This window comes from Oryzias latipes, chromosome 1 (genome assembly GCF_002234675.1).
Source record: "Oryzias latipes chromosome 1, ASM223467v1".
Classification (NCBI taxonomy): Eukaryota; Metazoa; Chordata; class Actinopteri; order Beloniformes; family Adrianichthyidae; genus Oryzias; species Oryzias latipes.
The window spans coordinates 15,569,222-15,596,744 of NC_019859.2; the positions used below are offsets into that span (position 1 = coordinate 15,569,222).

At 37.9% G+C, this 27,523-nt stretch overlaps 3 protein-coding genes across 3 annotated transcripts; 2 read left to right on the forward strand and 1 right to left on the reverse strand.

Annotated features, from left to right (window-relative positions):
• Window positions 1–973: 973 nt before the first annotated feature.
• topors (TOP1 binding arginine/serine rich protein) lies at window positions 974–5,978 on the forward strand. The gene is made up of 2 exons (XM_011476035.3): window positions 974–1,123; window positions 3,435–5,978. Exon 2 carries the CDS (start codon window positions 3,438–3,440, stop codon window positions 5,799–5,801), a length of 2,364 nt encoding a protein of 787 aa, XP_011474337.2. The 5' UTR covers window positions 974–1,123; window positions 3,435–3,437; the 3' UTR covers window positions 5,802–5,978.
• A 474-nt stretch (window positions 5,979–6,452) lies between these two features.
• On the forward strand, window positions 6,453–23,234 carry mtap (methylthioadenosine phosphorylase). Its single transcript, XM_023957289.1, has 8 exons — window positions 6,453–6,575; window positions 8,345–8,431; window positions 8,547–8,605; window positions 8,713–8,880; window positions 15,203–15,305; window positions 15,538–15,777; window positions 21,733–21,855; window positions 22,498–23,234. The coding sequence occupies exons 1-8, from the start codon at window positions 6,552–6,554 to the stop codon at window positions 22,534–22,536; spliced, it is 843 nt and encodes a 280-aa protein (XP_023813057.1). The 5' UTR covers window positions 6,453–6,551; the 3' UTR covers window positions 22,537–23,234.
• A 484-nt stretch (window positions 23,235–23,718) lies between these two features.
• Window positions 23,719–25,517, reverse strand: cdkn2b (cyclin dependent kinase inhibitor 2B). Its single transcript, XM_023957296.1, has 2 exons — window positions 25,085–25,517; window positions 23,719–24,286 (listed from the first exon to the last, which is right to left on the reverse strand). The coding sequence occupies exons 1-2, from the start codon at window positions 25,478–25,480 to the stop codon at window positions 23,999–24,001; spliced, it is 684 nt and encodes a 227-aa protein (XP_023813064.1). The 5' UTR covers window positions 25,481–25,517; the 3' UTR covers window positions 23,719–23,998.
• Window positions 25,518–27,523: the final 2,006 nt, after the last annotated feature.

Genomic DNA, 27,523 nt, shown 5'->3' on the forward strand with positions numbered 1-27,523 from the left:
ACTCATGGTGATATTAGTGACAGAAAGATTTAAACTTTTCTTAGGATAAAGTCAGTTTGCAGATATAATCATCTAATTCTTATACAGTAACTGTTAACAATCATGGGAAACAAGGACATTAGAAGATAGATTTAGATTTTGTGTTGTGATTTATGACCAATGCATTAATCTCCCACTCCCATCATTTTTTGATCTATTGTAAAAGCATTTCCAGTGGTCTTTCAGTTATGAGAAAGCAGTTTTTAGGCAAAAGTTAAAAAACTACAGTTTTCTAGGACAGTTTCTGCAGAGCAGCAGTAGTTCATCAGAAATTCACCTCTGAGTTGTGGACGGAACTGTTGGCGTGGAGTAAGCCTTCACTCATTTCCCATCATCCCTTTCTTTACTCTCTCTCTCCCCCACTAGCTTACAGCTCACAACTGGAGCCAGTTATACACTTATAATGCAGATGCCATCTCAGACGAGGAAAACGAAGACGATCATGGATCTATTTGTCAGCTAGTGGATGTTTTAGAATGAAGGGTAGCAGGGAAATTGTGGACCTGTCAACTGTAGCACCTACGTCAGCGTTATAAGATTTTTCCAACAGCAGTTTTTCATCTAACGAACTCAAGACGATTTGAATAAACAAATACTCCCAAATGCAATTTTGATCTTAATTTTCATATGCATGTCCTCCATTGTGAGAAAAATGCTACAGGAAGATGTTATAAACCCCAAAAACAGGATTTTGGGGTCTTTAATTTTCTTTTAATGGGGAATGGTACTCTTTTCATTAGATCGTTTAAAGTTAGACGTGCACTTATAGGCCAATAATGGGCAGTAATGCATTATTGGAAAACTGTTAATGTTTTCAATTTTTTGGCCATTTCCTACGAACATAAAAATGTAAACAAAGTTCCTGTCTACAGTCAAGCTATAATTTCCTGTGTTTGGACTTGTTGACATTTTATTTTGAAAATCGGAAACCTGTACCGACTATTAATAGCTTCCGTAATGAAGTCTGAGGAAGGAAGGGTTAATACGACCGTTTACTTTTTATTTTTTTTTAAATTGACTGTGTTTCTACCAGACTAGAGGTTTAACCCATATCCTGTGGCACACGGCTTCAACGAAGTCGAAGGTAAACTCGACACCTTTTTTATGAACTTACTGAACCGATGTGTGGTTGTTTTGTTAGCTCTGCTGGCTAAACTTTAGCCGCTGTGTGTGCTAGCCAACTTAGCTAGCCTGCTAAGTTTTATTGGGGAATGTATCCCCTTATTATATTATACTTACTGTTTATGTGTTTGTAAAAAATAAGTCTAGAAATATTGGAGAGGCTTATATGTTTGTGTCAAGCCTATACTTGGGTTTTGATGTCATTAGCTGCTCAAGACAAGAAATCAGGCTATTAGCTTAAACAGAATCAGACAAACAAAACACGAACGTTACAAATTACAAAACGACATTTGACGAAATATTTGATAGAGTGCGAAAAGCTCTTTATCCTGACGCTCTTTCAATTGGAGAAAAGAATAGACTCAGATAATCATATTTCGGGGGACAGTGTTAAAGTATGGCGATGACGATTATGAAAGGCTGCCATGTTATAACACGTACAGTAGACTCATTCTCTATGTTTATTTTAACTATACATACGATAGAAACAGAAGGTCAGTGAAAGTATTTGAGGCTTTGGGTAATTTAATATTAGTTAAAAACCGTGTTGATAAAGAAAACAACACACATCTTTTACCATTAAGCGTTCCAACAACTAGTGTGATGTCACTACATTTAGCATGACCAGGACAACCTTGCATGAGAAACCTGCCTCACGTTTCTCATGTAAGCCTAGACACTAGTGTTTTTCATTCTTTACCAAATAAATGTAAATAATATCATATATTTGGATTGTATGTTGAGTAAAAATGCTAATTGGGCTTTGTCACTGTATATGTAAAGGTGTTGTCCATATCTGTGATCTATGCACCATATGTTGTTGGATGTTCAAAAGTTCAAAAGTAAACAAGAGTATAAGTACAAGGCTGCGGGAGAAGAAAGGAATTAAGTGTTATATGTCTACATCTAATACTTAAAGCATAAAATTGACAGCTCAGGATTTCTGTTCAGCCCAATGAGTGTTACATTTCCCCTCAAATTCATGCCAGACCCAAAGTGATCCAAACTGCACTGCATATTACTTCATTAATTGTGATGTCAAACTTGTAAGTTTAAGATTTCTGTACCAATCCCTATTTTACTTAGAGCTAGAGCCAGATTCCTAAACCAGCTCCATTTAGTTTCAGAAGATCATGTTTAGGTATGAATTAATATTAATTACTTTTCCAAATTAGCCCTTCAAACTTACATTTGATTAGTTTAAAAATAAACAAGAAAATGTTAAATTTTTTCTTTTAAAATTATTATTATTACTTTCTTTTGAATGTATTTCTTTATTTTACTTTATTTATTTTATTATTATTCATTTTTTTATTTTTATCTATTTTTAGTTCTCCATTTATTTATTTTCTTTTTAGGTGTGTGTGTGTGTGGGGGGGGTGCTAGTCCATTAGGGAAGTCAGGGCATGAATGGAGGGGCTGGACCTCCTGCCCCTCTGGGTTGGCACGGGCCCCTTCCTTGCTGACTGTCTCTCGGCGCTGTCACGGCTTTGGCCCTTGTCTGCGGCTGGCTTGCCGCCTCCTGACTGCCTGGCTGCCCTGGGAGGGGGGGCGCCTACCGCGGCCGGCTGGGGGAGCCTTCTTCCCCTGGTTGTGCCCATCCGCCTGCTCATCCCCGCTCCCACCCAAACAAACGTTGCACACAGGCACATAGGGCTCCAGAAACTGGATGGGTGGGACATGCTGGCGGGGCTTACTGGGGGTGACTCTCTCTGGGGTCGCATCGGCGCCTACCCTCCATTCCATTCCACTTTTACTTTTACTTTAGACACCCTGATTCATCTAGGCCCTCTTTTTGTGATAGTAAAACCTGTCCAACACAAAAGGACTTCAGCTCTAATCTGTTTGCTCAATATTTTTAGGACTAAGTTTAACAAAACCAAAATGATTGAATTGAACTTTTCTTCGAAAATGATTTAGTGATTCATTTAGTTTTTTTGCAGTGATACTCAGCCTTAGTCATCCCTAAGATTGAAAACTGAGAAACTATGTGAGCACACATGCTAACAAATGTTAACTTGTGCATAAAAAACAAAAGCAAATGCTTTATTTAGATTTAATTTGTTCACTGCCAATTTCTTGACTAGTAGTCTCTGCATGAAGCCAAGTGAATGTTTTCAGCATTTAGTGATTTCACATCTTTTTTCAAAATGTGTTTAAGTCTCCTCTTAAATTCCCCTGCATAAATAAAAAAAGGACTATACTGATAAGATCATAAGAAATTTTATAAGGTTGACCTCTATTTGAATTTTTTTTCTTCATTTTTTTTCCAGATCATGTCGGCTGTCAAGGTCGCCCTGCAGCACGCTCAGAAAAACGGCAGGAGAAAAACCTCTGAAGCGATGTCTGTGGAAGTGTCTCCCGACTCCAAGTGTCCCATCTGTTTGGACGGTTTTCACAACGTTTCTTACTTGGATCGTTGCCTGCACAAGTTCTGCTTTCGCTGCATTCTTGAGTGGTCCAAGAACAAAGCCGAGTGTCCACTCTGCAAACAGCCGTTCAATACAATCTATCACAGTATAAAATCCGAGCAAGACTTTCAAAAGTATGAACTGAAGCAGCAAGTGGAGAACTCCTCTTTTGGGTATTTCGAGGGAGTGAGGTTCAGGTACCGCACCACTCTTACCGGTGTCCATCGGCAGATGCGAGGAAGAACCTCTCCGCCTCCGGATAACGGGGTGATGTTTGAAGCTTCGGCGCATCCTCCCTTTCAGCGGCAAGATCGCTACATTCGGCGCATGATGGCGCGGTTGGCAGCCAGAAGGAGAGCCGAGAGCGAAGGCAGGACGGTGAACAATGTCAGAGAGCAAGAGATGGTAAATTTCCGAAGGGAGCTGTACAGACAGGGTGTCAGGGTTCGCAACGTTCGAGACGGCGGCCGCTCTCGGGACACCTCCGCCGAGTTCTACCGCAGAAACCCCGCCTGCCTGCATAGATTGGTGCCCTGGTTAAAAAGAGAACTCACCGTGCTGTATGGAGCTCATGGCTCTTTGGTCAACATAGTTCAACATATCATCATGTCACGCATCACACGCTACGATATGGAAGACGGCGCGATTCAGGAAGAGCTGAGGCCGTTCCTCCAGGCTCGAACCGAGCACTTCCTGCACGAATTCATCAGTTTCGCCAAGTCCCCCTTCAACATGGAGGGGTACGACCAGCACGCAGTTTATGACTGTCCGGCCCCCTCCTCCAACGAAGACAGCAACTCCAACTCGTCCGTTATTGCCATCTCAGAAGAAGAGGAGAACCTTGTAGAGATAGAACAACCAGGAGGATCTACTTCTTCTCTGAGTCAGTCTGTGTGGGATGATGAGACTCCTGGTCCATCGTATTCAACAACAGCAGATCCAGGAAGGATAAGTCATCTGTCGGTCCATGACTCGGACTCTGAAAGCAGTTCAGACGGGGGCGTTCAAGAGTTTAGGGCTCCTCAACAGCGAGTGAGTCCAAGAAACCAAATAGACATGACTCAGGAGAACTGTAATGATGAAGATTGTCTGTCTTCTGACAGTGATGACTGTGTTATCATAGGATTTGTTAAGCCAACAAAAGAAAGGACTCCCGAGCTGGTTCAGCTGTCCTCTGATTCTGATGAGTCTTTCGGTGAAGACGCCAAAGCTGCGGCTCTCCAACCTAAACACATTCGTTTCCCCAGTTGTAGTCCAGCAGCTTCACTGAGGAGTGAATGCAGCGGCTCCAGACGAACAGAAAACCAGAGAAACTATCAATATCCCAAGTCAAACGAGGAGTGCGGCTCATCGAAATCAAGCAGATGTAAAACATCCAAAGAGTCTCACAATAAAGAGACAGACCGAAGACACTGCAGTGAGAAGCAGCCAAGGGAAAGGTACAGGTCAAAGGATAAAGAGCACAGAAGGCAGAGACGGTCAAAAAGCGGAGAGCATAGACAATCAAGCAGAAGTCCAGACGCCTCACAGAGTCAGTCCATCGACGGGAGTTACTCTTACATTAGCAAAGACTTTTCCAAACGTGACAGGAGGTATAAGGATAGAGGCAGTTATTACTACAATCAGACATATAGCCATCACAGACATGAGACAGATTGCACACGTAAGCAGGCCAACCATCACAGCAGCTACAAGTACTCTGGGAAGCACGTTCGATCTCGCTCCGGGAGCCCCAGCAGGGGGACAAGGGGACGGGACGGGACCAGGTCTCCATCCAGGACTTCCTTCAGCAGCTGCTCCCCTTCGTCGAGAAGAAAGACATACTGCGACAAGCCTGGCGGGAAGAGAAAATACAAAACAAGACACTTAGAGGACCCATCCACACAAAGGCACCACAGCCAGGATGAAGACGAGGACTCTGTGTCAACTGCACACAAGAAAAAAGCTAAAGAGAGGCGTCATAAAAAATCCAAAGAAAGGCAGAGAAAGAACAGCAGCAGCTTAGAGTCAAAAGAGCAAAGAAAACACCATAAAAAGAAGAAGAAACACAAGAAGAAAAGTAGACGGCAAAGGAGTGATGAGCACAAAAATACCTACTTACCCTCCGTCATCGTCATGGGGAGCAAAAATGAGTCTTCAGCTAAAAACATGCAGGTGTTAAGCACAGATGAGGAAAAAGACACAGGTGGTTCTGCTGTCAATCCAGTAGACTCTGACTCTATCGATTAACCACCTGGCATATTTATATGGTTCTATCTAACTTCAACACAGATGCCAGTATCTCAAGAAAAGAGTATTCTTTAATGCATAAATAATTCTGCCTTAAAAGCTCCTTATCTACTGTGCTGTTGAAGTATGGACTTTTGTATTCAATTTTAAGAATAAAATCTAGTCATTAACAATGGATGTTTGAATATTTGTGATATTATTTCTGTGTAGTTTAACCCAGAGTAGGTTGAATTGAAAAGACATGCATATACAATCTTTATTAATATTCATGCATATTTGATATTTTATGCCTAAAATATGATGATTTCTGGATTATTGTGATTTGCAGCTTCACCAACAATGATCTAAAATCTGATGGATATTTTTTTATTTATGTAAAACAAAGAATAGAATAAAACTGTATTGATTCTACAAAGGTGAAATTATCACGTTGCCATAACTCTATTAAAAACAGAAGTTAGATAACAAAAAAAATCAAACTTATTTGACAGAATATAAAAACAAAAAATATGATGTCCTTGAAAAAACCAGCGCCCCATGGAGGCAGAAAACCGCAATCGCAATCAACAATTTAAGTTCAACTTTTGCCCATTGACTGTAGGACTTTTATTTTGAAAATCTGGTGACCGGGAAGAGAAATGTTTGATGGCCGTCTTTTTTTTTTTTTTTCAAATATTTTGATTACGAGCGTTAACGGTTCAGCGCATTCCCTTTTGGTCAAATCCCACTCTTCATCCCAGAGGCGTTGTCATGGCGTCTACGGTTCACGTTAAGGTAGTACTCTGTTTAAAACGGTGGTAGTGTTATTTAAAAACAAAACAAATAAAACATTTGCTGCTTTAAACCACTGCTAGGAACCAGAACGACAACAGAGGTTACAAACCCGGAAATGCAGGGACAGGCTGGTGTGTTAGCATGCTGGGAAAAGTAAATGTGAAAGGCTTGAATTATACCCAAGCCTTCAGGAGTTTCAAAATGTGCTAATATATGTATGGCACGGATCATATATATGAGCATAAAAATGTCAACTACAAGCTAACGACGCGTTGCCGGACAGCTTACATGCTGCAGCTTCTTCTTGACCTCTTGCTAGTCGGCTGTCAGCCGGCTTTACTTCCAATTCCAACTCATTAGTTAATGTTTGGAGACTTAACTAGACTACAGTAATCATCTAATGGAGCATTATTGCACTTTACGGTAACAAATGTTTTTTTTTACATCGTATTATTTTCTTTCATGCTACTTATTTTATGATAGTTAATCATTAAAACAGCTGTCACTCAAATCTTCACTTCACCTAGGTCACATTGATGGAAACTTACATTGTGATTTTGGATTTCTTTTTATTCTGGACTAACAATACAAGTTAGTCACGCCTGCCTACAGATATAACAGATTTGAAGAAATATGGATTTCTAATTTTGAAGAACACATGAAAGGAGTAACACTTAATAGGGATAAGGGAAGAAAAAATAAAATAATGTTTGTGTAATGAAACTTTAGCAGCGGTCACATAATCGGCACAAAATCCAATTTAATTTTTTTTCACTTTTTTTTTTTTTTAGGTCTGTTAGATTCTCATATCTGTTGTACTTTAGCATTTCTTAAATAATTTTAGTAATAAAGAAAATGTCTGACTTGAATCAAGGTCATTTTTGCCTTAAAATTAAATTGAACAAGCTAAAAAAGGCTGAGACGATTGACCTTTTGGGCATATTTTAGGTTGGTGTACCTAAAAAAAAAAAAAAACCTCTTATTTTGCATTGCATTTATAAACAAATGCTAGATTATAGATATCCTAACTTTATGCCCAAAATAATAGAAAAGAACAGTTTTTGTTGCTTGCAGCTTTCAGCTCAGATCTGCAGATGAAGCACTAAACGCAAACAGTCCATACAGGCTTAGAGTTAAAGGTTATTTAAGACTTTTTCTTTCAAAGTAGGATTATTATTATTATTTAGACATTTACATTTGTAACTTGAAAATGTAATAATTAATGTTAAAGTTTTAGTTTACCACACAAACACGTTTGAGTAAACATTCCACTCATTTTATCGTAAACCTTTTATAAAATTTAATGTATTAGACTTGGGTATTTAAAAATAAAAAAACATTTATGTCAGGTTAGAACTTAAATAAAATTGAAAAACAAGTTCTAAGCATTTCTTTTATTAAATTGTAAACAGTGGCAATTTCCCATTTTTTGTACTATAAATCACAACTTTGTGAAATTCTTTTCTAGACCAGTTTTTTTGTTTTGTTTTGTTTGTAATCATCAAAACTGCCAGATGTGACTTATACTGCCCACATTTTATAAACAGAAATAAATAAAATGTACTTAAGACAGCAAGTTAAATTTAATTGATGGTTTCAAACATTTATAAAACAAAAGACGTTTAAGAAGTGAAACTTCATGCTACTTTTAATAATAATAGGATTGCTTAGTGAATGTTACTGTAAAATTACAATATTGATCTAACTTAAACGTTCAAACTGATTGTTTTACAGACCCCATAACTACACTTTTCTAAATGATTTCCTAGATTGGAATTATTGGAGGGTCAGGATTGGATGATCCTGATATTTTGGAGGGAAGAACGGAACGCTATGTGGACACGCCATATGGAAAGGTGAGTTGTGCTGATGCCAGGGATTGTTCTTGTAAGCATAAAGGCTAATCTTCTACCTTATTACATATATTGTAACTTATTAATAATATGTAATATTTCTGTTTCCAATGAAAAGCCATCAGATGCTTTGATCTTGGGGAAGATCAAAAATGTGGAATGTGTGCTCCTTGCAAGGTAGGAGAAACAAACTAGTAATGAAAATGGTAGTTTTTGTTGGCGCCACCTACTGGAAAGTGCTTGTAAACAAGAAAACAGACTGAATTTTGAAAGGTTCCTGGCAGGCATGGAAGGCAACACACCATAATGCCATCCAACGTGAACTACCGGGCCAACATCTGGGCTCTCAGAGAAGAAGGCTGTACACACCTGCTGGTCACTACGGCGTGTGGATCGCTGCGAGAGGAGATCCAGCCGGGAGACATTGTCATCATAGATCAGTTCATTGACAGGTCAGTGAAACCAGAACACCATCACTTCTAGACAGTGTTGCTGCAAGTTCCACCCAATTTTACAATAAAATAAATTCAAACAAATAGTTATAACTTAGCATTGGTTTGAAGAAGAGGTAGAAAATGCCTTTCAGTTGCTTTTGGGTAAATCAATTCATGGATTTGATGAATGTCTATTGATAAATATGTTGTTGTTTTTTTAAATCCAACCCTGGATTTTAGTGGAAGATGAATATAACCGTTTCAGCAACCAGTTACACCTGTAGGCTTTGTTTTCAAAAAAATGTCAATAGTTTAGAGAACATAGTGTTCTACGAATAGCATAGGGTTCAGACACTGTCCTTTTACAGCAACAGTCAATCATATCAGATTTTTTGGCCTCCCTGTCCTGCAAGTTTGACCTGTTTTCCTGCTCCGTCGTACTGATTCATGACACCAGCTTGTCATCAGTCATTGCAGAAAAACAAAAATCCGTAAAAATAACACCGCTGTTTGAATTGGGTGTGCTGGAAACAAGTAAAACATGGAGGACAGGAAGGCTTCTGAGCCAGAACAGAGAGGGAGACAATCAGTGAGAGTATTTCTTTTTTAAATTTTTTTCAAACTTTGTCAGCATTTTCATCCACAGTATTCAATTACAGTATTGTTGAACTGACATTTATAGATATGTACCAAAATATATAAATATACATAAATGAGTAAAAGTGAGATGTAACTAAAAAGTAAAACATAAAAGAGTAAAAAAGTACCCTTCCCACCCGAGGCTCTTAAAACAAATGAAGGAACACTAAAAAGAAAGGATGATTGATAACAGTTTACTTCCCATCCAAGTCATCATATATAAAATATTAAGCAAGCACCACATATTGTAATGTAGAACGACCGGGTAAAAAATCAGTTTGGTTAGAATGTACAACTTTTGGTAATACAGTGTCAATTCTATAGTAACTGGTAGTTACTAATTAATAGGCTCACTGGTCTACTGGAGCTGCATTGTAGGCCTCCTTATGCAGCACCGATATTGTAGCCTGTCTCATGGTTAGTGGTATTTTTTCTAAAGTAAATACCTCCTGATACACAGCTTTAAGTATTGGAGCCAATTTATCTATAAAGGTTTTATGCCGTGCAATGGGGAAACCATCGGGTCCCGGTGCCTTGTTGCTCTGCATGGAATTAATCTGAATCAGGAGCCTTTATTGTCATTGTACATAATAATACAATGAAATTGTAGCAGCCTTGTAGTGGCAAATACTATAAATCTAAACAAAATAATCACAACAACCGATAAAAATACAAGTAATAAAAAAATAGAATAAAGTGAAGTGCAATAAAGTGCAATACAATTCATTAATTGCCTGTTTAATTTCATTGGTTGTTATTTTATTATCAATTTCTTCTCATTCATCTGAGGATATTTGGGGACTAGACAAACTCTCATAAATGTGGTGAGACTGCTTTCATCAACCGACTCTGAGGTGTAGAGATTAGAATATAAGATTTTAAACTGGTCATTTCTTTTCTCTAAATGTAGTGCCCGCCCCCTTCGAGGTTTTACAAATTTCAGGAATGGTATTGGCAGTCATGGATTTTTTGGTCTGTTTGTCCCCATGGTTATAAAATGTCTGCCTTGACTTAAAGATTAGGCGCTCTGATTGTTGAGTAGACCAACTCTTCCAACTCATTCATTATTTTATCTTTTTTATTTTGAAAAGATGTATAAGAAATAATGTGGCCCCTAAAATAGGCCTTCATTGCTTCCCACATAATATTCATTTGCATGCCCGGAGTTTGGTTCAGGTCCAAAAAACATTGTATCTGGTCAGACAAATGAATTTTTGGATAAACGTTTAGGGTGCTCATGCAGCTCGATATCCAGATGTACTGTTCATTATATTGACAGTCTAATATGTTGGGAAGAATCCTATGATCTAATACAAAAAAAATCTATTCTTGAATATGGTTGGTGTACTGGTGAAAAAAATGAAAACTGTTTAGAAGTTAAGTTGTTATTTCTTCAAGGATCAAAGAGCGCATGAGATTCCATAAAATTTGCTATAACTGTACCCACTTTAGACATTTTGCTATCGAGTCTTGGGTTTGATTTATCAAGCTGTGGGTTATGGACACAATTGAAGTCATCTGGTAAATTCCCTAAAAAGTTTTGTTAAAAACTTGGGTCTTCCCAGTTTGGTCCATATACATTTGCTAAGGTAAAACACGTCTTTAGATGGCTACGCTCAACATCCCCCCCCTGGATATTTCTGACTGAAGTTTTCGTATCATGTTTGTGTTGGAACTCCAGTAAAGAAATAACAATATATATGTTTACTTGTGTGCCAGTATTCAATCCAGAACAAACTCAATTCCAGAATAAGACACTGTGATTTTATCCAAAAATTTGCTATTCCAGTTCAATTATATTTAGAAAAAAACGAGGTACCTGCTGAATTCATCCCCAAAATGGAAGTAATGGGACGTGCTCGCTGCATTTTGTGACTGTCAGCTGATAAAAATCCTCTCCTCCCCAATTTATATTGTTGAACTCTAATGTTCAATGTTTTTTTCCCCCCAATCCAAATTTCTCTCTCTATATATATATATAAATCTTTGAAGAACTTTAGAAACAAACAGCCATATTTCTCGTCTTGTAAAGCAACCGAAGATTCTGTGATAAACCAAAGTTTGCACATCTTGGTCACCTGTCTTGAACAGCTTCCAGCCCCAGTGGGGCTGTTTCTCAAGTCCTGTTGCCTCATCTTGATGGTTTTCATGCTGGAACTCATCCAGTCAACTGTGCAGCTTCAACCTTCTCAAAGCTGGCATCTCGTGAGCCGTCTATCATCAGGTCTTACCCCTCAGAAATGTGTCCTCTGATTCAGGTGAGATTTGGGGTCTGCCAGACCCCTTCCTGTCAGAAATCCCCCCAAGTTCCTGTTGAAGAGAGGAGAAAGAACTCACTGACAGCTTTTTGTTGTTATTTGTAAAACACACTACTTATAGAACCACAAAACTGTTCAACTAAAGCTCACGAGGGTTTGGCAGCACATTGCTTTCCAGCTCTGCTCTCTGAAATGTTTTTTTTTTGTGTGTATTTCTGAAATGTACACATTTTTTCAGTTTTGGCTAACTTTAAAAAAAAAAAAAAACTCTGATAGTTTGTACAATTTCAAGATATCTTCTGACACATCCTTCTCAATTACAAAACACAACCTTGAAGGCGCAAGTCAACATGTTTAGCGAGATCTTTTGAAACAGATTTTTCTTATGTATAATTGGGAAAAAGGTTCATCTCTTCTTGGTTTTGCATTGAAGATTAAAACTGGGGAAACTGCAGCTTCCTTACGGTGTTAGAACCAATGTGATGGTGTGTCACCTCTACAGATAAACTCAGCTTGTGCCTTCTTCCTGTGACTCATGTTTCAGTCTGTCATTTTTTCTGTGAATTTTTCTGAGGAGTTCTTTACCTGTTAAAACTTGTTGTTCTACCAAGTAAAGTAAATGAGTTTGTTTTGTTAACAAAGTTTTGAGGTAAAACCTTTATTTTTAGGCGGTAGGATTTAGAGAAGCAGTGTTTCTACTTCATTAGTTTAGGGCCTTCCTTTTTCAGTGAACGCTTATATGATATTTTTTACTGTTAAAGTAATTCTCTTTGCTTTTGTCTTCCTCAAAAACACTCAGAATTCTGCTACTCAGACCGGTAGCGAAACTTGCCTCTGTAACATATTCTCATCCTGAAAGAACTCAGTTGACTCCCCCTTTCGTTTCAAAATTCAATTTAATATTCCTGAATGCTAATGAAGCCTTCACAGTTTCCCCCTCAATATTTGTCTTATTTTCACCCCGTTTTCATTCATCTGCTTCAGCACAGTTATTAAAATGATCGTACATTTTGTTGTACAAGCACCAAATTTGGCATAGATCCCCTCTTTCAGAAATTCATGTTAGCCATGAGAAAATCCAAGATTTGAAAATACATATGATAAATATAAAATATACATATGATAGTATTCTGTAGGTACCCCTCAAGTTTACTTTTTTTTTTTTAAAAGGGGATCCTAAAGGTACATCCATACCAAATATGGTGCTTCTACAACAAATTGCACACTTTGTCTGAAATATCAGCCTAACCGGCTCCACTAAGAGCTTTATGTCGTTGTAGATCAACTTGAAACCCCGCCTCCACCTGACATCTGAAAAAGGAATTCTCTTTCTGCCTTAAAACTAAAACTGTCTGTTCCTTATAATGTCATTTTGATCTATTTAAATCCAAATCTCACTTGTTTTCCAAATTAAAATGTTTCTTAATGTTATTTTGGTTTATTTTCTGTTTGTGATAGGCTTAAATTTGAAAACTTTATAGTAATATTATTTTTAAAAGTCTCAATTGTTAATTCATAGTTTTGATGCCTTCAGTGTGAATCTACAATTTTCATAGTCATAAAAATAAATAAAACTCTTTGAGTGAGAAGGTGTGTCCAGACTTTTGGTCTGTACTGTGTGTGTGTATTTATATACACACACACATATATATATATATATATATATATATATATATATATATACACATTTCCATATTTCATGGAAAGTTTTTGACAATAAAGTTTCTTAAACATAGAGTAAATTGTTGCATTAGTAGGACAGCTGCATTTGCAAAAGGCAAAAACACTAAAAGATGAAGGATTTCTGTTGTTACTAATCATACTAGTTAAACTAGTATGATTAGTAACCTGCCTTTCAACATTAAACAGCCTTGGGTTTTATGGCCTTCTGAATGGGAAGCGCATTAACTAACAGCGCTGTGTCTTATTTATCCAGAAGGAAGAAGGAAGTTTCTTGTTGAGACTTGCTCAGACTTGTCCCGATGCATGTGACATCTTGCTTGTGACAGCATCAGTTGATCTCTTCCCTGCTCTTTATTTTCTACAACTGTAGAGTCTAGACTGTAGAGTCGGTTGCTATGGACACACGCCAGCCTCATCTAATCTTTACAACATTTTTCTCAAATTGCTTCCTGAAAATGGCTTTCATCCGACTTTAGCCGCTTTTGTTCTGTTTCTTTTACTTATGACCTTAATGTCTTAATGTCATTAATACATTTTCAACTGAATCTCAAGCAAATCAGTTATATTCGCCCATAGTTTTTATTCTCTTTTTTTGTTAAAATCCACCCGAGCAAGTGCTTGAAAATTGTTTGGAATGACGCCGCTCTACGTAGCAGCGATTCAGCAATGACAATGCTTGACAAATACCAGGCCGACCTAACTCAATTTCTATCGCATAAACGAGCATTGTGCTCAGCTCAGGCTTTATCCCACACGTGAGAGTTATTGACTTAAAGCAGGACAAAGAGGGCTGAGAAAATGCAGAAAAACATGAGGCTTAAGGGCTAAGTGCCCGGGTTATGAGTAAGACTTGAGGTTGACGCATTTTGAATGTCTCATATCATTATGTTACCTTCAATGAACCCTGAGAAAAACAAAAACAAACATGTGCAATCAAGATGAATGGTTTAACAGTATTGGTAGAAAATTAAAAACTTTCTATTATTTTGACGTTTACATTGTGGGTTAATATTACCTCTGTCCAACATGAACACAAAACAGCAGTTGTTTGGATGAAGGAGGTATGTAAATAACTCAAATTATAAATTGCATTTGTAGCCTTTCAGTATTGTTTGGAGCTGTAGCAAACTGCTTTTTCTCCATCACATTAATGAAACTCTGTACGCATAAAGTGTCGTGGCTGCAGGAAACAGAATCTTCTTATGGGAAAACAGGAATCGGCATTTTCACTGCGTTGATTATATGACGTCCTCATCGCTTTCCTCACTCAGCACAGATGGGTTCTGAGTTTATAAAGGGAATTTTTAAAAAGGCTTTTTGGATATTTTTAATAATCACTATTAGAGCTGGGTTAAAGAAAAATGGATTTGTTTGAATTGAACTTGTCCTTACTTAGAAAATGCAAATATATTGTATTTTGTTGGTTTTTCTGTAAAAAACCTTCCATTTATTTTTATTTTGAACATTCTAAATCACAAGTTTTGTTTTTTAATCTAAACAAATTATTTCTAGTTGAAAATTTAAACATATTTTTAATGAACTGTGTCAAGTTTAAGTTAAATCAAATTAAACTGTAATTTTTGTGTGTACCAAAAAATCAATCACTATTTCTTTCTTGAGTTCTTCAAAATCATAAACAAATGAGGTAATCTACTTTGCTTCATCAAAAAGAATTTGGAAAATGTGGAGTAAGAGGCTTTTCCCTGGACTGGAATGCATTTATGATCACTTGGGCTTTCTTTCCTTCTCTGCTTCTCCAGGACGACCAAGAGACATCAAACCCTGTACGACGGGCAGCCCTCCAGTCCTCCGGGGGTGTGTCACATTCCCATGGCTGAGCCCTTCTGCAGCAGAACTAGAGAGGTCAAATATACAAAAGCTATATATATATTAAAAAAAAGGAAAGTTGAACTGAACCAAAAGCAGAACAATGCTCTCTGCTTATTGAAATTAGTTCAATGTGTCCCTGTTTTGAAAACCGTTAGCATTTAGCTCCTTTGAAGACACAGTTTACCTGTGATTTAGTCCAAACTTGGAACTTGTTACATTTTGAAATAATTTCTTCACAAATTCTGCTGACTGTATGGGCTGACAGGTCTTGGTGGAAGTGGCTCGAAGTCTGGGGGTGAAGTGTCATCATCGAGGGACCATGCTGACCATCGAAGGGCCTCGCTTTTCCTCGCGGGCCGAGAGCCTGATGTTCCGCCAGTGGGGCGCTGATGTCATCAACATGACCACCGTGCCAGAGGTCGTCCTTGCCAAAGAAGCTGGCTTATGCTACGCCAGCATTGCCATGGCGACAGACTACGACTGTTGGAAGGAGCACGAGGAGGCAGTAAGTGCCATTCTTGAAAGAGTTTTTCTTTATCTCCAAGGAGAAGCAGGGGAGGGATGGCGCCTGATCCTGCCTAACCTTCACTGCATCGTAACACAAATAGCAACTTTAAAGTCCCACTCTGATCTTCTTTTGATCTATTTTATAAACATTCCCCGTGGTCTTTTAATTATGATGATGCTGTTTTGAGACAAAATAAGAAAAAACAGTCATTTTCTTATTAGTTCCTGCAGAGCGGCAGGAGTTGATCAGAAATTTGCCTCCGAGTTGTGGGTGGGACTGTTGGTTTGGAAGTAAACCTCTGCTGATATCCCCTCATCGCTTTGTTTACGCGCTCTCCCGCTAGCTGACAGTCCCTAACATTATTGATGCAACAAAAATGCCGAGCAATATTGGAGCTACATGTCAGCTCAGACGAGGAAAATGAAGACAAACATGGATCTATTTGTTTGCAAGTGGATGCATCAGAATGGAGCGGAGCAGGGAGACTTTGGCCCGCCCTCTTCACTTGCTTTGTCACCAAATGAGCGACCTTGGACGCCTTTCCGGCAGACTACTCTAGCAGTGTTTTACTCGGTTACTCCCCTAGGACGGTTCAGTTAATCAACTCACCTGTTCAGCGTCATATTTAAGTCCAGGTGTGCAGTTGTTCCTTCTCTTCCTTACCCCAAGCGCTGCGTTCGTCACCCCATCCTCCTCCCAGGCTTCCACCTGTGAGCTCCGTGGGGGGTAGTTTATTACCCAAAAGTTTTATGGAAATCTTGTCTCATGGAATTTTACGGAGCCTTATGCCAACTTAAAGAATGTGAAAATAAATATTGTACTGCATGAGTTGTCTGACTGAAAGAGATCTTTTTCAAACGACACGTTTAATCTGCTCCTGATTCACAACAATTTGAATGAAGAAAATCTCAAAAATGCGATTTTTGAGCTGATATTAGTTGATATATGTCCTCCTTCATAAGAGAAATGATACAAGAACATGTTACAAACACCAACAACTGATTACCTATTTGATTCTTTGAGGAGTATTTTAAAATGAGGCTACTCATAGACAACCCAGAAAAACAATAAAAACTTGCAATGGACCACTGAGTCTCTATTAACTTATTTTGTTTTTTGGTTTTCTTTTAATAAAAAATATGAATACTGGTACTATCCTCTTCCAGATCGTAATTGTTTAAAGACAAATGTTTTTCAGTTGTACGTTTTATTTTATTTTAGCTCATATTAACTTGTTAATGTTGAGGGGAAATATTTTAGCTACATTTTAACAGTTCAAAATAAACTCAAATGGCAGAAAATCAGGCAAATCAGATCATTAATGGAATGTTGTTGAAGGAGAAGTGATGAGGAAAATATTGTTTTCTTCATTACATTTACAGTTGTTTCAGAATATTTACATGTGGTGGTACATTTAATTGTGCATATTGAAATGTTACAGCCAATTTATTTTGAAAATATAAATATCTCAAAAATAAGAATTGACATTTAAACTTTCAGGGGGATGTTGTACTGGAGTGTGGCACTTTCATTCTTCCCTCGTCATACTATCGTGTTTTGTTTTATTTTTCATTCCCCCCCCCCTGAAATTGGGTAAGAAAGCTTGACTGCAGCCATATATCATTGTCATTTTTTCATACTTTACTTTATTAATATCTCCTGTCATACTATTCTAGGTTGTACACTGCTTTTCCCACCCTGTTACATTTGTAAGTGCGGCATCAAGCCTGGCCTGAATACTACTGTGCTTTAAAATATTTAAAATGAACAAAGTTCTGGAAAAAAAAAGATTCTGGTTTTGCAGCTGGTTTTCACAACAAACTGAAAATCAGGTTGGAAGCTTGTCAGCAAACGTAACGGCTTTTTTTAACCCTCGGGAAGTACCGCAAACACACTTCTAAGGCCTGTAAAACAGAAACTACCTTTGAAACAGTAAAACGTTTGAGGTCAGGCAGGGTCAAGTCACTGTTTACCATAGAAGGATGGAAACACATGTGAGCATCTGACACAGCTTTTATTGTGCAAAGAAAAAAACTACCTCCTGATAACATTGTGCAGTGCCATTCAAAAACCCAGTGTGGGTGGCTCGCGTTGAGTTGGGCAATAAAACTATTAATTCACAATTATAGTCCAGTCTTCCCATGATGACTGTATGACTGTAAAACCTATGATTTTACTGCACCAGAAAGTGATAACCTCAAAGGTGGTTTCACCTACAATTGAAACTGGCTTTGAGTTTTTGTAAAGCTGGGAAATTGGCATCGTTTAAGTCGCAGTTTACTAAAAGTTTTGTGTTCTCAAAGAAAAATTGTGAAGTATTTCTTCTGGTGACTATTATGGTGTCAAAGGGGACTTTTCTTTTCAGTAATGAATCGTTTGAGGAAGGGAGATGTTTCTGCGGCTTGTTATTGCTTTTGAGTGACTTGTGTTCTGGCAGACGGTCGCCATACTGCAGTCGATATACCCCGTGTGGGTTCATTCTGGTTGACTTGTCACCGATCCAGCCCGACTCACAACTTTGCTTCCGAGTTCCTGCAGCTGACCTCTTCCCCCTCCTGTTGCAGAAGGCTCGCCACATCCTTCCGCCACCCACCTCATTCCCTCCCTTCCAGCCCTGCATTACCTCCGGGCCTCTCCTTGCACCCCCCCCCCCTTCCCCCCACCTCCTCCTCTTCGCATTTGGCTTGCATGCCAGCCTCCGGGGGAAGCTCTGCCAGAGGAGGTTGAGTCACTGTCTTTATCCTGACAAATACCACAAAACATCAGCATATTAATGGAGTGGGACATAAAAACACAGGACTAAAAGGAAGAGTGTCTGAGGGTTTCAGAAGGTCAACTTGAACACAGGAAACATTTTTTTCTCATTTGCTTTGTGTCGTGTATTCTAATGCATCCATTTTTGTCAGATTTGGTATATTTGTAAATAGTTCAAGCAAATCTTCTGCATCAAGGAAGCAAAATGATGAGGTCCGTTTTTCCTGCAAACAGTTGTTCGTGTGTGCAGCATACAAACGTTCACTGAAATTTGGGTGATTTTTTTGTAAATCTATTCAAAGATCCTCCCCACGTTTAGCACTGAGAACAGATCACAGCTGCTGACAGGTCATCATACCCTCTTATGTCTATAGTCGTGTCAAAGGACAACCATTGGACTTCTTCATCGAAGCCTTTTGGAAAACAAAAGCAGCGAGAGCCAGGGCAGTTCACAAAGTGACCTCTATTGGTGGATTGTGAGTAAAATGATCTTAATTCAATGGAGAGATGAATGTACTAACAGTCTGGTTTAAAAAACATTTTTCTTATCTGCACTGAGATTGCATTATTTTCCGTAGGGTACATTTTCGGATCTTTTTTTAGATTTAATGTTGAAGTGACACGTAGATGGGGATTGGATTGTTTTATTAAAAGGTGAACATCAAATCTTCAGCAGGTTCTATTCCTCCTTCCTATTGGCCTGTTTTTCTGCATGTCTGCTAGACCAGATCAGACAAACAAAAATAATGTGTTAGAATGCAGGACACATCCTGGTGAAAGTCTAATCCTTCTCTGCTGTTGTGGTGTTATCCATTGACAGCTCTGTACGCAGTGCTTTTTGAATAGCCATGAAATGAATCCTTAAATCTTAAAGACCCACTCTGATCATCTTTTAAACTATTGTAAAAGGGTTCCCGGTGGTCTGAGAAATGTGATTATGCCTTTTTTTTTAGCCAAACTTGTTGTTTTCTAGGACATTATTTCTGCAGAGCGACACTTGCTCATTGGAAATTTGCCTCTGAGTTGTGAGCAGGACTGTTGGCCTGAAGAAAACCTCACCGCACTTCCCACAATCCATCTGTTTACATGCTCCCCCGCTGTCTTACAGCCCTTCGCAACCCCAAGCTAACAATAGCGGTGCAACACAAATGGTGAACAATATTGGAGCTGTACAGTTTTGAGGCAGATATCAGCTCAGGCGAGTGAAACAAAGACGAACACGGATCTATTAATCTGCAGGGGGATGAATCAGAACGGAGCGGCGCTGCCAGTTTATTCTCTAAAAGACAAATACAATCTTTTTCAAACTGTATTTTTTTCATCTGCTCCTGATTCACAACGATTTGTATATAGAAATACTAAAAGGACCAATTTGAGCTTAATTTCCATCATGAAAAAATGCCTTAAGAATGTGTTAAAAACACCAAAACACCATTTTTTTATCAGAGTGGATCTTTAACTCTAATTTTGATTTATCCTTGAACCTCTTTTATTATAGTTTTAAAATGCAGGAAAAATGCTTGAGAACCCTTCAAAACTTTCTTTAGAAAGAATGTTTAAAATTTAATCAATTACATAGCAAATGCTATATAATTGATTATGTTTTTATACTGTATAATTAGTTTCCCTTTAATAGTGGTGTCGTTTATCAGTTAATCAGTTTGATGGACTTTGAAATGAAGTCATTTCATAATTGCTCTTTAGTGGGTCGACTGTTGTTTAAATGGCTCTATATCAGATTTTAATAAGTATAGTCTAAGGTTCGGATTATGCTGGCGATGTGAACTCAAAACGAAACTTTGCTGACTTAGCTCAACTTGAACTTCTAGGAGCCAGATGTTCCAGATTTTTAGAGAAAATGCTAAATAACTGTAAAGTTATTGTTCCTTATTTGATGTACATTACATGTACGTTTTTATTTTATTTTATACGTTTACTTTTATACAGAACTAAAAGGAAAAAAAAATGTTAAAGTGCCCATGTTAAGAATTTGATAAATATAAATATACAGTATATATAATTATCACAGCACATTGTGTGTGGTTTAACATGACTTATGCTACAATAACAGACACTTTAATGTTATTCCATTTGATGAACGTACATATTTAGTGGGTATAAATTTATGGCTATCTATGGTGCACTTAGACGTAACTTTTGTAAAAAGTGTGATCTTCTTTGATTGCTCCGTTTTAAGCACAAATTTTCTTATGCTGTACAACAATGGTTATAGCTGTCCAGAGGGGAGCTGTTTAAATATATATATATATGCATATTCTTTTGTATATTCTTTATGTACTACTTCTACTAAATCACAAACAAATGAACTCATGTTTATGTTCAGGTTAACACCAGTAGTAGGAAAAATAATGAAAACTCATCAAAGTAGGCCTAAGGTACAAGAGAAAATGCTATTTTTGTCTTGCGTTGTTTAAACTTTTCATATGTGTACATTAGCTGCACTGGGATCATGCTGTTTCGCACAAGAAGTCTTTTATTTTGAAAGGAAGTCATACAAGCTTCTGTCAAAAGTGAAAAAGCTATTTTAAATCTTGAGAAAACGCCTGTTTTTATACACAATTGTTTTTATTCTTGGCAAAATAGAAATGTAGTTCATATTTATCATAAAAGTAACAATATATTGAATGCAAAGCAGTATTCAATTTTCTTAAAGGGTAAAATAAAAACACTCTGGATCCTGCGAGGTTTTAATTAAAGAAAGTGGTTCAAATGGCTCTTGGTGCTAAAGGTTGCAGACCCCTAATGTAGCAGATCTTGAAACAAAGCTACAAACATGTTCAATAACTATAACAAAGGTTGAATCATTGCAGTCAGATTATGTCCCAATTTAAATAAGCATTTGTCATATTTTGGCAATACCAAATTCCCCCAGCAGGACCCAGATTTTATATATTTTTTTATATTTATTTATAAGTTTTTTATTTTTTATTACACCTTTATTTACCCAGGAATTGAGATTAAGAATATCTTTTTCAAGGGAGTCCTGGCTAGGGTGAAACGATAAATTACATTTACAATAAAAATGTTAACATTCAAAAACATAAAATAAATAAAAATGAGAGCTTATGTAAAATGGGTACAGATCCGCTCTAAAGGTGTTGCCAAAAAGCAACAATTCAAAAAATGAAATGAAAGTGACATCAATGTCATGTTTTTTTTTTTTTTTATATATTTCAGGTCTGCGTGGACAACGTTCTGAAGACCATGAAAGAGAACGCTAATAAAGCAAGCAGCATCCTGCTCACTGCAATACCCCACATCAGTCAAGTGGACTGGACTCAGACAATAAAGACTTTGAAGGTAAGCCGTTAAAGCTACGGTGATTCACTGAAGCAGAACCTGAAGTTGGTACTTTAATTGGTTTCTCAGAGTATCTGCCTTACGTTGGAAATGTTTTCTCTGACAGAAAGGTTCATCAAGCATGCCATCGCAGCACTTCCACAGACTGAACTTATTTATTAAAGTCATTATTGTTAGCCAATCTTTACATCTACAGGGAAGTGTGACTCATTGTGCCGTGCTGCACCTCTGCACACTTGATTACACAAACTTTTCTAGATGTGAAAAAAATGGTTACTTAGGTTCTTTTTAGATTGAGAAACGTTTATGTATCGAGCTAAGACGTTTAAGTCATTTCAATCAGTAGTTTTGGAACCACTTAAGTGAGATTTGTTGATAAAGATAAGAGATCCTTTTGCTGTCTCTATTTTTCTGCAACTTGCTAAAAAGCGAGCTTCCTCAGAATTGTGGCAAACAGTAAATCCTCATAAATGCAGCTCGTGCAGCTTGTTTATAGGTCGATACCCTCATAAAGGTTTTTTACACAACACTTAAAGGAACTGAAAGCAGTGTTGGCAGCTTTTTTCTAAATGTCGTTTTTCATCTTTTAGTCCTAAAAATCTCTCTTCTTTTCTGTTTTTTTCTTTGCTTTATCTGTTGCAGTCAATGGCACAATCGTCTGTGATGTTACCAAAGCACTGAACCGGGAATGAAAACGAGCAGCAAGGGATAAAAACAGCAGACAAACTCAACTCTGCCTGCGGATTCGTCAGCAGTGTATCAGGAAAAGTGCCTCACACTAATAATACGTCAAAAATCAGCTGGAGATTCAGTGTTTTATCTGTGCCACTCATTTTTACAGATTCACAATTTGTCTCCGGAGAGTTTTAATGCTGTCTTTGTCATTACAGCATTTGCCTTTGTAGATCTTCAGGCAGAAAATACTGTATGCCTTGAAAGCTTCATTATCACTTCAGTTAAATGTCACTCTAAAAGCTATATATATATATTTTTTAAATTCATTTTGGGAAGTCAAAAGTTCGCGTTCTCTGTATTAAAGTTACATTGAAAATAAACCTGCTGCAGGGTAAATCAAACACATTTCACGTTACCTGCTAATATTCAGTATTGGAGTGGATTAGAAAAGCCTTTATTGTTTGTACGTATCCAGACTGGTAACTGAAGTACTTTATGTGTATTGAAATTGGCAGTTTTACTTTGTCACATATTATATTTTTGCACTTACACTGAGCTTTACTGCATGTTTTGTTTGCATCCACTTCCTTTTTGTTGCCTAAATTTTCACATTAAAAGTGTCACGCCTGGCTGAAAACAAAAACTGTAAATATGATGGACTTGTTTTGATTATTCAACTTATTAAAGGGAATAGTTGCATTTTATAGATGTTTTTTCTGCATAACTAAGATCTTTTTGTTTTTAGCTCCAAACCAACTTAATACTAAAGTGGTAAAAAAATTTAAGTCTGAGGAAAATCCAGCTTATTTTAAAACATGTCCAGATCTACATGCTCCTCGTTTTTTTTCACCTCACTGTGCTTTTAAATTGTTTTTCTCTTTTTAATTTTTTGCAGAAATGCAGAGAAAGAAAATATATTTTTGCAATAAGCTGTAAGGGGCACTTCCATGCTTTACAAAAAGTGAAATATATTCTTTTTTTTTTACATTTTTAACTTTCTTTTTCTTGGTTTTGAATCTATTTTTACTATCTTTTTTAATCCTTTAGGAAAATAATAATGGAGCAAATGTTTCCTTTAAGGAAATACTCTTAAATCAAATGTATATGCACCAAAATCATAGTTTTAAACAGTGTTTATGGTTTCTTGTTTGTGCAATCATTAGACCATCATTTAATCACAGACTAAACTTTCCTTTCAATTTAAAATTTATTGTTAGACATTTTGTCTACTTAAATACAGGACCATAGTTATTTTTAATGAAATAATTTAAAACTAATAACAGCTGTACATGATTTTTTTCTTCCTAAACCAAGACAGTCTCTGACGCTGCATAAAAAGAATAAAAATAAGACTAAACAGTCTTGATCTGTAATAATTATATTAAAATAAAAAGCAAGTAGTCCATTTAAAGATAATATATATTGCAAATAAATATAAATATAATCTGAGAGCAGACAAAGGCATCACTTAATTTAGTTTATGGGCCGCTTCCGGCCTGTTCAACAGTCCTGGAGAAAGGAAAGCAGCCACGTCCGCGTGGCCGTTCTGCCGGGCCACATCTCCCGGCGAGCGGCCCTCCCTGTCCTCGGCCTGCGGGTCCGCTCCGGCCTCAACCAGCAGTTGCACCGTGTCCAGGAAGCCGGTGCGCGCCGCGTCGTGCAGCGGGGTCGCGCCTGTGCTGCTGTCCGCCACGTTCGGGTCCGCTCCGTGCCGCAGCAGCACCTGGGCCACCGCCGTGCTCCCCATCATCATCACCTTCATCAAGACATCACAGTGAGTCTGCGGCCACACCCGCGCGTGGAAGCGCCAAACGTTTTGCGCTTTTGATCGAAAACGAGCCATTTTTACGCACTTTTCAGCACTTGAGTCTTTTATGCTCAAAACCGAATTCACTGTTTTTTTTATGACAAGCAAGAAATAAAAAACGTTTTCCTGGAATAATTGATTGTGCAAATTGTTTCTTTCAAAGATAAATAGGCCAACATAATAAAACAATAATAACAAGAGTTTAAACATTTAGAAATGGATGTCAGAATAATCTTTCATCGGTTTGTACTTATTAAAATGTCTGATTTTTGTGAAACAGGCCTTTTCTTATTTTGGTTTAAGGAAGTGCTTCATTCATGCTTTTTCCTTGTACTTTACTCAACATTTTAAAACGTATCACTTTTAGCCTGGTGAGATTAAACCGTGCCGTGGCGTGCCGTGTCAACGGGTGTGTGACAGAGGAAGAAAGGTGGTCATTTAAACGCGCACATTCAGTTTCGTTTCTTTAATGACTAGAGGTGAACCATTTAAGTGTTTAGTTTTCACAGGAACGATTCGTGTTTTATTGCTGAGAAATGACTTAGGATTTTCTAATCGTGGCGGGATGGATTTGATGGAAGGCCATCTGATCTGGGCGTATAGATCATCGAGCGTCGCATTTTCAAAACATAAACAAACCCAGCTGAAAAACTAAACTAAACTAAAAGAAAGCCGCTTCTATAGGCGTGACAGTGTCGTCTGCTTGTTTGTTCTCTTTATTATGACTTAGTTTAAAAGCGCACTGACCTGGACAGCGGTCCGTCCAAAGCGGTTCCGTCCGTTAACTTCGGCTCCGGCCGACAGACACCTCTCCACCTCGGCCGCGTTCCCCTTCGCTGCAGCCGTCGTCAGATCATCCTGCAGAGTCATGATTGTCCCAAAACCTGCTGCTGCGAGAACATCCGCGGCCCGGCGATGCTTGTGTGAGGAATCCGACGGAGCGAGTTTTGAACCGGAGACTGACTCTCCCCCACCCGGCCTTGTTCGTCTTCCTAAGTCCAACTCCGACAGTCTGGTCCTCGGCGGTGTCCGGCTTGACGGCCGTCCGCGACCCCGGCTGCCTGAGCGGGGTGAACAGCCCCTGCTTGTCCCGCAGACGCTGGGTTTGTGTCTGGACTTGTTTGAATTGAATGGGTGGTGCATCGCCTCTTTATGCAGTGGTGCATCGGCTCCTACTGCAGAGGCGCCACTGCGCAGGCGCAGTTGACAGGCTGTCAAAGTCAGCTGCGAGGATGCAGACAACCCCAAGAAAGATGATTGAAAATAGAAAATTAAAGTATTTTTTTTTCTTTTTTTGTTCTTCAGTAAACCCCCTTATAAATAATACATATTGCATTATTTACTAATTTAAGTTAATTTTTGAAAACCTATGTTTATCATGTTTTGAGTTTTTGTATTAATACACTTATAATTACTTATAGATTAAGTTTAAAGTAGATTTTTTTTCAGGGTATGCACCTGTTTCAACTTTTTAGACTTTAGACAACCGGTCAACATAATACAGTGAAATAGGACTCAACTATTGACTGGATAAAAGAGCAGGACTGAATGTTCCTATTAGTAATAAGAAAAATAATAATAATAATACATTTTATTTGTTAGGCGCCTTTCTAGGAACCCAAGGTCGCCGTACATAAAAGTGAAAATAAAATAAAGTTAGTCCCAAACAGGAATATTTCTATAGAGAAATAAAAAGCCATTGCTCAGCCATTCTATTGTCAGAATAAGCACTCCTGCTCTGCTACCTTATTCAAGTTATCCAAGTTATAAACTGGCCAATCAGATGCCTCCTGACCGGCGAGAGAGAGGCATCTGAATGAAGAAAAGAAAGAAATGTAGACTTACTGACGCTGTCTGGTTCCAACATTGCAACATCCATATTGTGAAAAGATGGTGATTGAATTGGCCTAATTTTGTTGGAACCTGAAGTAAGCCATTTTCTATGGGTGGTGTTACACTCGCTCGGTCCAGTCTTATATAAAGTCATTGGGCTCAACAGATGAATCCGGTGTTCTCTGAGCATTTTAGAAAACAGCATGAGTGTTTAATATTATGAAATGGAAACATAAGAGATTTCTACCACCCACACATCTTTGGTGTTTTTGCACTTATCTCTTTTGTCATTTTCACTTTTGGAATGAGGCAATTCTATGCACAAATCATAAGGCTGGCCACTGATTGTTTCATTGAAGATTTAGCACTGCCTTGTACCCAGTGCTGTTGTATTTGGTAGATTTTGGTGTTCCTTCTGTTCTCCACTCTACCAAGAAAATGAAAATAAGTGGATGACTTAGCAGGTGTTGACACTCATTTTTACTTCAAATCTGCTTGCACAACTTTCAAAATGATAAGTCTTTTTTTCCTAACTACAATGAAGGACTCCGTGTAGTATGCAGGAGCTGATAAAGCGGGTGCTCTTGCCATCAAAGCTATGTTAGCAGTTATGCACGTGGAATGCTGTGACTGTTTTGAGAATAATGAAAAATATGGCAAATATGAAAAGTGACAACAATCCAGCAAACGTTCAACTATAATCTCTGCAGATGAACAAATGATGGCCTCCACTCAAGGAACCCTGTAGGTCACATTGATCAGTTGTAAAAAAAAGAGTGTCTGGTACGAACCAGATGATCGATTTGTAGCTATTTCTACGTTCTATTTGCTCTATACTTTTTCTTTTTCTTGTCTGATCTAGCCTAACTTTTCCTCATGTTCCTCGTGTTCTGCTGATACAGTAGTAGAAATCGATGGTTTTCTACGGGGTTCTGTTTGGGTCAAAAATATGCTCTTCTAATACAAAACAATCAACAAAGAAGCATCGACAGGCTTAAGATCTTGTTTAGTAGCGCATAGACATTAACAAATGTTCGCATGTTTTATTTTCTTGTGCCATGATCTTTAGTATTGTCCAAAACTGAGTCCAAAAAAAAGTCTTTCTAAAGTTTTATGACCTTCTGTCCCACATTAATTTGAGAGTAAAAAATAACAACAAAAATCAAATTAGAGGATCATTTTATCATTGTCTTGTTAAAAAAAAGAAAAATGCCATAATGTTCAGGAGTCCAGAGGGGGTTGCATCCCCTTCCCGCAGCGACTCCCTGTCTGTTGGCCAGCTAGCTGCCCAGGCGGCTATAATAGTTAATAAAGAATGACATTATTAACATGAGCTGAGTAATCCATCAGCAT

Coding starts and splice junctions, on each gene's coding strand:
- mtap (XM_023957289.1), top strand. CDS start 6,552: ATGGCGTCTACGGTTCACGTTAAG. Junction 8,432..8,546: donor TGGACACGCCATATGGAAAG/GTGAGTTGTGCT, acceptor TCCAATGAAAAG/CCATCAGATGCTTTGATCTT. Junction 21,856..22,497: donor AGACAATAAAGACTTTGAAG/GTAAGCCGTTAA, acceptor TATCTGTTGCAG/TCAATGGCACAATCGTCTGT.
- topors (XM_011476035.3), top strand. CDS start 3,438: ATGTCGGCTGTCAAGGTCGCCCTGCAGCACGCTCAGAAAAACGGCAGG.
- cdkn2b (XM_023957296.1), bottom strand. CDS start 25,480: ATGCACCACCCATTCAATTCAAACAAGTCCAGACACAAACCCAGCGTC. Junction 24,287..25,084: donor TTGGACGGACCGCTGTCCAG/GTCAGTGCGCTT, acceptor GTCTTGATGAAG/GTGATGATGATGGGGAGCAC.